Source organism: Catharus ustulatus, chromosome 1, assembly GCF_009819885.2.
Source record: "Catharus ustulatus isolate bCatUst1 chromosome 1, bCatUst1.pri.v2, whole genome shotgun sequence".
NCBI classification, from domain to species: Eukaryota; Metazoa; Chordata; class Aves; order Passeriformes; family Turdidae; genus Catharus; species Catharus ustulatus.
In genome coordinates, this window is record NC_046221.1 from 36,220,965 (window position 1) to 36,232,891 (window position 11,927).

Genomic DNA, 11,927 nt, shown 5'->3' on the forward strand with positions numbered 1-11,927 from the left:
CAACACCGCATCCATCCCCTCTCGGCAGCCCCGGATTTCACGGCTCTCCCTGCTCCTCTTCCCCCTGATTCCCCACGGCCGGGTCTCCCTGCAGGGAACACCGACCGTCCTCCCCGGACTCGGGGCCGGCCCGTCCAGCCCCGCCCCGCGGGAGTCGGACAGGTGAGCGGGAGCCGCGGGCCCCGGGGCTGGCCGGGGCGCTGCTCCGCCCACGGGGGCGAGCCGCGGGGCCGGCCGGCACCTGCCGCTCCACTCCTCTCTGTCCCGCACAGCCTCGCACAGCCCCGCACGGCCCCGCACGGCCCCGCACAGCCGCTGCTCTCCCTCCCCACCGGGCGGGCACCGAGGGCCGTGAGGCGGCCGCGCTTCCCCGGGGGCAGGAGCGCTCCCGGAGCGCCGGGCGGGCGCCGCAGGTCAGTGTCGCTCCCGTACCTGTTGCGCAGGGAGCCGGCGGGGCGGGGACAGGAGGGAAGGAGGGGGGGCGGAGCGAGAGGAGCCCCATCACAGGAGCCCCATCGCAGGAGCCCCGGGACGCGACGAGCTCCCGGCCTCGTCTCGCAGGGAGGCAGCAACCCCAAGGTACCGGACCCCGGGTCTACTTGTGGGTACTGGGGTGGGTAGTGCGGGTAGCGGGTTCCGCGGCCCGGCTCCGGGGCGTCATTTACCTGAGACGGTGCGAGCCGCGCACGGAGGCGGGCGGCGCTTCCGAGCCGCTCGAAGGGGCGCAGAGCGCTCCCGCGGGCCGCGCTGCCCGTCCCCCGGTTCCCTGGGGAAGTGGGGGGCGGCGTGCCCTGCTGCCAACCTGCCCTCGCCCTCTTCCCCCCGCAGGAGCCCGAGATGGCGGAAGGCGCCGCGGCCACCGCCGCTCCTCGGCCCGGCGTGAAGGGCTCGGCGGGGCCCTGGTGGAAGTCGCTGACCAGCAAGAAGAAGCACAAGGAAGTGGCGGGAGCCCCGCCGCACCCCGTGTCCAGCGAGACCCCCGCCGACACCCCCAGCCCCGACGGCCGGGAGGAGCAGCCCGCTCCCATCGGCAGCGCCGATGCCGCGGGAAGCGGAGTCGGGAACCGGCGGAGCCTCCGCGTGTCCCACTCGGGCCGCTTCAAGGAGCGGCGGAAGGTGCGCACCTCGCTGCTGGCCGACAGCCCCGAGGTCTTCGACGGCGGCGGCGCCCCGGGCCACGCCGCCCAAGGGGCCGAGTAGCCCAGGAGGACCTTGCCGAGGAGCTGCCACTGGATGGGTGGCCGGAGAACTGGCGGGACAGGCAGCCGCAGTCAGTGACTGCCCTGCAGCTGGACTTTCTCCCAAATTTGCCCTAAACCAGGACAAACCCATGGGTGACATGTAGGCAGCGGCTCCCGAGCCCTAAGCGGACACTGCGGGGAGCCCGGCACTGCTGCCCGGCGAGGCAATCGCGTGCTGTGTTACATGAACACCGCCAATACCGAACCCGCGGATGACGGGACGATGTGATTGTCCTTTTTAAAACCACAAATAAACACCCCACTCCCTGTACTGTGGTGAGCGGACTCAAAGGTGCTATCCCAAGGCCGATGGTGGGGTCTCTGAATCTTGCTGCAGCCCTCGCCAGGAGCCAACGTGCTGACTCAGGCCTGTGACCCAGCTCCTTCTGGCTCTCAAGCCGAGGAGGAGCTTTGCTGCTTTCATCTCACGAGCTGTCTTATCCAAGGAGGGGGGAACAAAGTGCTCTTACCTAATTTCAGGGCCAAGGACCTCTGGCGGTGCCGACAGTGTGCCTGTCCTGCCACTATCCACACATCCTCCATCCCTCACCAGGGTCAAAAGAGACCCCCATATCCCACATCACATCACTTTTACATGTGGAAAAGGCTGGTGTTCTCCCTGTTCTTACTGAGTAATACTAAACAGGTGTTTCAGAGATGGTCCCTCATAGCTCTGTTACAGAGGGAGGCCCGTGCTGTCTAGCAATTGGCACTGTTTACCCAGGGGATACATGATTTTTGCATAATCGGTGGTAACTGGCATAATGAAGCTCCAATGAAGAGATTGTGGGATAAGATGTAAACATTCTTCTGGGAGATGAGACCAGGCCTGGAGAGCACAAGCAGGGTTGCAGTTCTGATGTGGAAATAGGCTTGGGTACCGCTGGAAGCGTTCGTTGTTCACTGTGTCTGAGGCTTCTGAAGCAAGGTTAAGCGTCCCAGGATTTCTTCTGATGGTGAGATAATGTGCTTTCACTTGAGTGAAAAATCTGCTCCCTCTAAGAGCTCTTGGGTTTTTGGACAAATAAATGTAAGCCAGATTTGTACTGGTGTTGTGCCTTACATAACAAAATCAGCTAAAAATACTTGGCAATTACACATTTCTTGATAGTAGGTGGTACAGCAACAACTGACTTATTTATTTTAAATGCATTTGCAATATACTTTATATTGTTAAAATGGTTTTAGACTTTTTCTGAATACAAGATACATAGTGGCAGGCACTGAGAATTATTTCCTAACAGTCAAGTATTATGCAGTTATTATTTTATTTGGTTGTAGCTAATCATTTGAGGTCAATTAAAAATAAAAAGTGACTGGAAAGGAAATAAGAACTGAGTTCCAGTTGAAAATATGGATTAAACCAGCCGCTGACAATCACTGAAATGTTGCACTAGATGCAAGTGCCCCGTGGTTCAATGTGCACAATAATATGTAATGAACCTTGAAAGCTCCTGTGCAATAAACTCAGACAACATAGCTGCTGAGGTGCTCACTGGTCATTCACTCCTTCAGACTCTGGAACCCAAGGACAAAGGGACTGTAGCATCAAAACTATTTCCATGAAAGCTTTTTTTTTTTTTTAATTTCCCCACTCATTGTGTATATACATGTTTTTTAAATTTAATTTAGTAAAACTACAGAGTACTCAATTTGGACTGTCTTTTTGTGTTCCTAACTCCATGCTGGGATGGGGTGAGGGGAGCTCTTTAAGCTTTCTCTTCGGAGGTGCTTTTCTTATGAGAGGCCTCTTCAGTTAAGGGACATCTGAAATCCTTCTCTTGAGAAGAAGCAATCAGAGCAAACCTAGTCTTGGAAAAAGGGGAGTAGGAGAGAAGGGGCAAAATTTAAAAGGTGGAAACAGAGAGGTGCATGAAGAAGAACTGTGTTCCAGCTGCAGTTAAGCCAGGATGGGAGTGGGGGAGGCAGAAAGGGGTGGCTTTGCTGCCAGGTTGTCATACTACCCTTGGAGGGCAAACTGCTCATGTTTATTACAGGCAGAAATAGTCTGCCTCTGTTTATGTATTCTGAGGTCCAAAGAAATGTTTTTGTATGTGTGTGTGCCCAAAATGGAAGAACAAGTAAGCAGAAATTGCACTAATGCACTTCTTAACTCCTGCATCTGGTTGGTGTGAGTTCTGAGGGTCAGATCCTCAGAACTAGCCAGAGGCTGGAGAATGAATGCAGACTAGTGTTTTATATATCTCATATAGATCCTTTTCTGCATTTGTAATCATTAAACTGTTGTGAAAATACAGTTTCCTCCTCTCTTCTGTGCCTCAAAGCTCCCTTGTTCTGCAGTGAATCTCTGTTTGCTCTTTGGAAATGCCTCAGGTTTGTTTATTGCAAGTCTTTTCCTAGGGTTTTATTCAAGAAGTCTGGTGTGCTGTTCAGATGGCTGCTGCTAAGATTTAATATCTGGCTAATATGGGACTAAATATTATCCGTGTCTTCATCCTTGCCTAGGACACTTTCATCTTGGAAATTCGGTCAGAATACGAAGTCAATAAACGCACATAAAATACTTCACAGCGCTCCTCCATCTTTATCCTGACCTTGAGCTGTGGGAAGGAGACGTAATTCTATCTTCCTGCTCAGCCAAATCCTTGCTTCAATGAATGTGATAGCAGCCACTGAAAAACTAGATCCATGAGAAAACGGGCTGGCTGCCTCGTCTCGCTTTCCCTGCCCTCTGTGCACAGCAATACCTGCAGCGTAGTGCTCACCCATGTACCAGGGCCACCAGGCGGGAGAGGCCTCTTGGCCATAACCTGTTGCACAGAAATGGCCCTCTTGTTTCTCAGCCAGAGCACCAAATAAAGCTTAAGTAGTCTATACATGTGTAAATTATTGAAGTTGATACAGAAAAAAAAAAAAAACCCTGGCATTTTATGGAGCACCTGAATTACTGTTTTTATCCATTGAAGTGGAAATAATTTCTTATGTAATGGACAATACTTGCTCTGTTATAACAAAAGCACATTTCTGGGCATTGGATTATTAAAAGGCAGTTTGTACTCTCAGTATGGGTATTTTTCTCATCTTCTTTTAAAGATCATGGATCAGAAAGTAAGTTGAGGAAATAGGGTGACTGAGACTGTACTTGCTGTATATTTTTAGAAGTAAACAGTGACATATTGACAAAATAAATAGAAATAAGCAGATGAGGTGAACCTCAGCTATGTCAGTTATAGCACAATTTTCTTAATATTATCCCAGATACTAAGGATTGCTGGTTTGGGGCAAAAAAAATATTTAGCAAATAGAATGAACTTTTCCAATAAACTTGCAAAGTATATGCTTGCTTATTCCTACTCTTGCCAAAACTAAAAATAAATCTCTGAGTGGTTGCCTGGTGAATCATTCCCTGCTATTGTAGGTTGTTCAGTCTGGACCTCAACAAAGATTATAGGGAGCACCTGCAGAAAATGGTCCTAAATTGGAAACGCTGGAATAAATGTCTTGAAAGTCTTAAGACTTCTAACCTCAGATGTTATGTCAGGGTATGACTTAAACTAAACTGGAAGAATGGAGAGGAGACCTTACTGTTTGGAGGAAGAGAGGAGTCTTCACTGTTTGGAGGGTTGTTTTTCTTTTTGTTTTTTTTTCAGCGGGGGGAAGGAGTTGTAGAGGTTTTTTGTTTGGTTTGGTTTTGATTTTTGGTTTGTTTTTTTTCTTTGGGTTTTTTGGGGGTTTTTATGGTGGTGGTGTATTTTTTGCTTTGTTGTTTTTTTAGTTCTCTCTTCACTGTAATGACACCAGCGAATGTATAATTTTATATTTAAAATATCAAGTCTCTTGTCCCTGAGCGAGATAACCTCATATGAAGGCTAAAATCTGAAGGACAGGACTCCTGGCCTTGGCCTGGCCAGCGCAGCTGGATGCTAGACCTTAAAGTCCATGTTTAATTTGGCTCATTTAAACAGCTGATATCAGAAGACAAGCTGTTTCAAATGCAGGCACAAACTGGAAGCTCATTTTGCTGCCTCTTGGGATTCTGTCTGGTAGGACAAAACAAAGAAACCCAAACCTGGCATTTTCTAAGCTGGGGGAAGGGAGGATTGGTTATATATTTGAGACCATATAATTACTTTTAGTATTTTGAAAAGCAAACCTTTCCCCTTCATCTCTAATTTTTTGTAAACAATATCAGAAACCTGCTGGCTCTGATTTTTCACTTAAGAATACAAAAGAGAGAAAGTTGCTCAATTTTATAGATGCCAGAAGTAGTAGTTTATCAGTTTTATCTTTAATGACACATCTGAAATTCACAAGTAGCTCTAAGAAACAGTATTTGAATGTAGTCTTCAACTAAAACATATTGATTAACAGCTGCAATTTATGAATTTGATTTACCGCACATTTTATGTAGATAAAGCAATATTACATCAGATAATACGTGTTTTGGGGATAGAAAGTGTCTTTCCGTGATAGCTGTAAGGCATGATTTTAACAAAAAATCTACCCTGGTGAGTAATCCTCATCAGATCTAAACATCATGTTTCTTACGAGTAAAATGAGATAGAATGGTTCTTTTCAGAGTATTAGTTACCCAGATGTTTTGTGGTGTGGGAAATAGGCTTGATTCTCACACACAAGCTGTGAATCCCCTGCTGCCTGTTTGCAATTTCTCAGGTCTTGCCCCTCATCCAAAGTTCCAAAGTTCATCATGGTAGTTCCTTTTACGTAAGGAGGTAAGGAGAATTACTCTCCCTGTTACTGAAAATGAGAACCATACCTTTGTGTGCCTGTTGAAGTGAAAAATTAGAGGTAGCGTGCACTTGAACTTTGGTGACTCACCTTTTTCCCACTGCTGACTTAAGTTCATTTTGCTTTCCGGGTCTTTGTTTTATCCTCAGTCTGTAAATGTTTGAGCAGATAAACCATCCACTGATCTCTCAAGAGCTTCTCAGTGACAGAAGAGTGGGCAGCACTCCAGTGGCCAAGAGAAAAGGAAAAGTTAAAATAGATGTGTTTCTGGGCTCTTTCCCGCTGATTTTATAAACAGGAGCAGAACTGAGCCTTAGTCTTGATTCTGGAACTATGGCTACCTGGGAAACAGAAGGAGCCTCATAGTCTGTGCATTCTTGGTTATGTTTATTTTGGCATGTGCTTTCAGCGACAGGTTTCCAAAAAAAAGAATTGGTTCACATCATTGGGTTAAACATCACTGTTTAACATCATTGGGTTCAGGACTAGGAGCGTGGTGTAAACTTCAAAGAGAAATCCTGCCAACTACTGCCAGTACTTCCTAAAAATGCTGTAGCTCAGACCACTGCAAAAAGGGGAGGTAGAGGAGAAAAAACTTATTCTCTGACTTCTCTCTTCTTGTGTTCTTTTCTTGTTATACCAGTGCTATAATAATCTCCTTGCTAGACTCTGAAACAGCTAGAGAAGTAGAATTTATAAAATAGGCAGATGTACAGAATATACAAGGACAGCATTTTACACTGGCCTGCATTTAAGGAAGAGACAAGCCCACGGCTAGATACTGCACTGCACATTTAGAGGTAGTTTTATTCTTCCTGCAAGGCTGGCAAGTTATGGTTTGTTCCTGGCTCAGTTCTCCACTGGCTAACAATAGATAGGAAAATGCCTTTAGGTAATATATTAGCTATCACAGGTGTTAATTAACATCTGCTGAATTGCCTCTGAAATGGCAAAGAGTGAGAAAGTGAAGAATCACATTAGAACAGCAGACATTGCTGAGCATGACAGAAATCACATAAGCTTTAGAAAGCTAAGGCTCCACTTTAAATGATAAGTGGAAGCACTTAAAATATTACCTGTTTTTGTTGATGACAGCTATTTTTTCTTAATCCATATATTTTTATTTTTCTGCTGTAATAGTTTACCATACAGATACCTTTTTAATGAGTATTCTTACACACCATGCATTACCTCTCTCATTTTATTGATTGCTTTTTGACTTTTTTTCTGCTGAAATAAGAATTTGGCTGAGCTTGTCACCTGCAAAAGGTTTCCACAAAGTTAAAAGATAGATCTCTGACTTATGCATAAACCTAAACTCAAATTCGTTGTGGAGTGCTCTGGAGAAGTGACCTCACCTGAAGACTTATCGTTTCATCTTCCTGAAAAAAGGCATGTATCATCTGTACTTTGAAGAAAGGAAATGCAGGAAATAGGGCTAAAGTGAAGCTTCTACATATGTGAACAAAATTATGAAACTAGTGAGGACAGAAATCAGACTATTCCAAAAGTACCTAAGAAAACCAAGGTGTAAAAACTGGAGGCAAGAGTGTTGAATGGGCTTTCTAAAGTTTTAGACCTCTGAGAAGAACCTTTGAGTATGTAGGATTTTTAACATGATTTAAACTTAACACATCACTGCACAGTGACTTCCAGGACATGGCTGAGACTTCAACTAAAACCAGAGACGGGCAGAAGTGGAATTGCATCTATGGCACTGGTGTCCCGCTTGCAGAGATAGGAAAAACAGTTTAGTTATACGCTAAGATGTGTATGTACACTGGTGTGATTGTGTGGGGATGTGTCTCCCCTTGCGCAGCTGCAGATTTCCAGTGTGGTCAAAGGGTCACATTGACAAAAGCATTGAGGTGTCTGATTCCATTTACTTTAATGGTATCTCAGTACCCTTGTGGCTCTAATCTTCAGTAAAACCTCACAAAAAAGGGAGTGTAGTTAAGCAAAACTGTCGAAATTGTACTAAGATGAGAAGGTAAAAAAGGAAAAATTCTGGGTTTTTTACCAATGCAAATGGAGTTAACAATGCAAAAGAGCTGCCTAATAACACATGTATCCTTTATTCTGTATTTTCAGCTGTTTGTGCTGAGGCAGTGTAACTGCTTTCTCCCCTCCTCCCTGGTATATTCTTGCTTTCCAGCTGCTATTTGATCTTTTCCAGTCAACTTGAAATTATTCCTTACAGAACCTCAGCCCCGTGTAGCATTTCGGCAGGGCTATTGTTCTTTTGTCCACTGCCTGTAGATCAGCTTTTACTGCTAAACAACTTCTTTATAAAACCCAATGAAACCTTCTCTCATGCTTTTGTTTGCATTGAGAACAAGACCACAGGTTGAAGAGAGTTATGAGTCCTGAGGTGTGCAGAGCCCCCCCATCCCTACCTGTGTTTTGGTGTTAGTTACTGCTTTGGCCTTTGCCTGTTTTGCTTTGCCAGCCAACTTGGGACACACCCTCACACAGCACAATACAAACCCATTTAATTAAGAGCTATTCAAGCTCTTTTTAAAAATATTTGCTTCAAAAATGCCCATGTCAAGCAGCAGTCATGCGACACCTTTCGAAACCCTTTAAATCAGAGTAGAAACCAGCAGCACAATTTTAACTCGGTTTTGGGTCTGAACCATCCCTGCAGAGGTTCTCAGGGCTTGTTCCCAAATCTGGGGAAAAGGTCTGTTGCCAAGGCTTTGGTGCTCCTTTATGGCATCTGTGTGTTCTACAAGTTTCTACAAGTGATACCAAAAAGTGCCTGCTATTAGGGAAGAGGCAAAAATGGCAGCAGGAATTTGGCTTCGTGAGATGGGCAACTTCTGCATGCAAATGAGCACTAGCATGTGGGATATTTTCAGGATATACATCCAGGCTTTGATATCTGTGTAAGATGCCAGCTGCCAGAGTGTGTGAAAGATTTGCTTTTAGACATGGGCCTGTGCAAATCAGCTTGCAGGAAACATTTTGAAAATGTTGTCCTTCCTGTCTTGCTTGGGAATTGGGGCATCCCTGCACACCCCGTGTGACTCCTCGATGGCACTGGGCCTGGGGAGGCTGAGCTCCCAGAGCACCTTGGCAGTCCCTCGAGAGGAAAGAGAAGTTGCTCTACCAACAAAATCAGAAGTAAAAGCTACTACCAGAAGTGTTAATGCCACAGGAGTCCTGGAGAAGTCCCTCTTCATCTTCTTTGCCAAATCAAAGCTACTTGTGGGAGCTGTGTTTCTGCTGCCTATTGTTTTGACAGCTTTACCACCTGCTTTCATCTGCCCTTAAGGAGCATGGCAGTATCATTTGGAAATGTTTGAGAGATTTGAGAAGGGATGTGGTTCACTGAAGGCTTGACTAAGGAGAGAACTTGGAGAAAAGTCATTTTTAGGTGATAAAACAGAGCTAAATTGATGGGGGGGGATTCCCTTGACTAAGTCCTGTATCTCTTGATGAACACAACCATTAAATTCTTGTGAATATGAGTGGCAGGATCTTATCTGAAGATTCAGCTGACTATGGGGGATGGATCTAGGTGCCCTTACACTCAGTAGGAAGTGGTGTGTGCTCTGAAGGACTTTGAACCTGAGGCTCTTCATGCTTTCCAATGGATAAGATCCCAACATGCAGAGAATGTGAAGACACATTACTTATGTAATTGGTTTTTCAGACAGGCATGTTGGCAGTCCTCTTTCTATGCTTATGGCAATGTATCATCCATGTGTCATTTTAATCAGTCTTCCTTACAGCTGCTCTGTTAGCCTGTTCTGTTAATCTTCATCCTGAACCTGCCCAGGGGTTGTTAAAAATACACCTGAAGATGAAAGTGCCTTGTGATATCAGGTAGCTAGAGAAACCTGCCCATCCAATAGACTGGGAAGATTTATGGCCCCAGGTATCTCTTATGACAGAGATAGGTCTGAGTCCCCTCAGACATGAGGGAAACATAATTGAGGGAGCCACCTTCCTTGTAAGTGCTTTAATTGTCAGGTTAGGTATCTCAGCGCTGTTGATGGGGCTCCAAAACTAGTAGGCAAATTCCAGTACAAAGACAGGGTATAGCCCCCTAATGGGAATTTCTCAAACAGTCAGTGTTGATGTCTTGTCAGAAGTGGGAGAGCATAGCGGTAGAGTTATCCCATGTTCATCCTGTTCAGGAGATGAGAGGGGAATATTTGCTGTCAATTACTGACAGAGGTGCTGGATTAGATAGATGTTCAGTCTCACTGGTAAAATCTGTATCTTGTTAAAAGAAAAAATGAAAATAAGCTCTATGATTTTGTGGAAGAAATGGTGCTGGCACTTGAGCTCAAGAGGCAATCCTAGGCTCTGGAGGTGGCCTTGGTGAAAGCATGATCCAGCAGAAAGGTAGGACAGAAAGTACTCATGTTTGTCCTTAGAGCTTTCACCTGAACCTAGTACCTAGGCTTTCAGTTTGGAGTGGAGTTCAAACTGAAATTCCTTAGGGAACATGGCTTTGCTGTCACCAGAAGTAATTTGCACCAGAGTAATGACCCTTTCTGAAAGACCTCAGTAAAGGTGCATTTGTCAGTGCTGGTTTCTTTCTGGTTCAAAGTTAACAGGTATCTTTTGTGACTGCTACAATGAGCTATAACTTTGCCATATTTTATCTAATTGTGGCTGTACTTTTTCACATCACGTACTTGTTCACAGGCAGATAGTATTTCCTAAATGCTTTTGAATTGCTCTGCATGGGAGCTGCATGAACAGAAGGGATGGCTTTCTGATCCTGGGGGTGAACAAGTACTTGGCAGGAGCTCCTGTGCCTGCACTAGAACGTGAAGTATGTTTAAAATGCTTTGTAATGTTCAACATCTTAAAAAAACCAAAACAAACCAACAATAAACACAAAAGACAACTCCAGCCATATGCAGGGTGAAATGGCATGCAGGTGTTGATGGCAATTAAACTGTCCAATGTTCAAACAATAAAATATTCAGAATTACACAGTAATAGACAATGTCCTTCCTGCTACAGGGAGGGGCTGATGTGAAAGGCTTTTCACCCACATCCTTTGGGAGGTTTCATCTCCTTACCAATGGAGACACCCAGATCTGTCATCTCCAGCATTCCCTTTGCAGTAGAAGGTAGCTTTCACACTCACATACTCTTTCTGATGACTCCAGATTTTAAACTTACATACTAACAGAAATAGTTTTTAAATCAGTTATGTTGCAACCTTAAGATGATCTAGAGTGCATCCTGGTAAAAGTTTAATCCGCACGAAGAGTGAGAATTTTACCTGTGCAATTCCAGCCATGTGAAGCTGACCCTTTCATATGTCCATAAAATTGCTTGACTCAATTAAACTTAAATTGATAATTTCCTGAGTTGGCACATAGCAGCTTCTTACAGTTTATGGTAATCATTTATGTTTTTAGGTCTTAGTTGTTAGACAATAATGCCAAAGTTGTGAATTCAACCCCCTATGGGCCATGCACTTAAGAGCTGGACTTGATCCTTGTGGATCCCTTCCAACTGAGAGTGTTCTGTGATTGTGTGGGATTCCTCAGCAACAGAGACTGGCTGTCATTTTACACTACTGTAGTAAGCCCAAGGAAAAAACCACTAAAAATGCTTCTTTTGTCATAGGTACTTCACAATCTGTTTAGAAAACAAAGGGAACAAAAAAAAAAATCCAAAGTTTTTTTTAAGGAACTCCAAGCTCCTCTGCAGCAAGGGCTATTGTAAATTGCATCACCAAGTTGAGGCAAGGAAATCAAACAATTGATTAGTAATTTGTAGTAACTAATTAGTAACAACTTTAGTAACTACTGAGATTTTTACCTGTAGGAATTTTGAATCCCAGATTCAATCTGGCACTCAAAATATTTTCTTTTTCTCACCCTCCTCTGAATTTGAAAACATGCAGTTTACAAGCTTCATTTGTTTGGCACTGACAATAACTGCTGCTATTGATTCTGGTTCTCTGTCAGGAGTGATCCTGTTTGGAGGATTTAAGCTTTC

General features: G+C 44.9%; 1 protein-coding gene across 1 annotated transcript; it reads left to right on the forward strand.

Moving 5' to 3' along the window:
- The first annotated feature begins 467 nt into the window (after nucleotides 1-467).
- On the forward strand, nucleotides 468-2,720 carry PRR15 (proline rich 15). Its single transcript, XM_033081777.1, has 2 exons — nucleotides 468-579; nucleotides 829-2,720. Exon 2 carries the CDS (start codon nucleotides 838-840, stop codon nucleotides 1,198-1,200), a length of 363 nt encoding a protein of 120 aa, XP_032937668.1. The 5' UTR covers nucleotides 468-579; nucleotides 829-837; the 3' UTR covers nucleotides 1,201-2,720.
- Nucleotides 2,721-11,927: the final 9,207 nt, after the last annotated feature.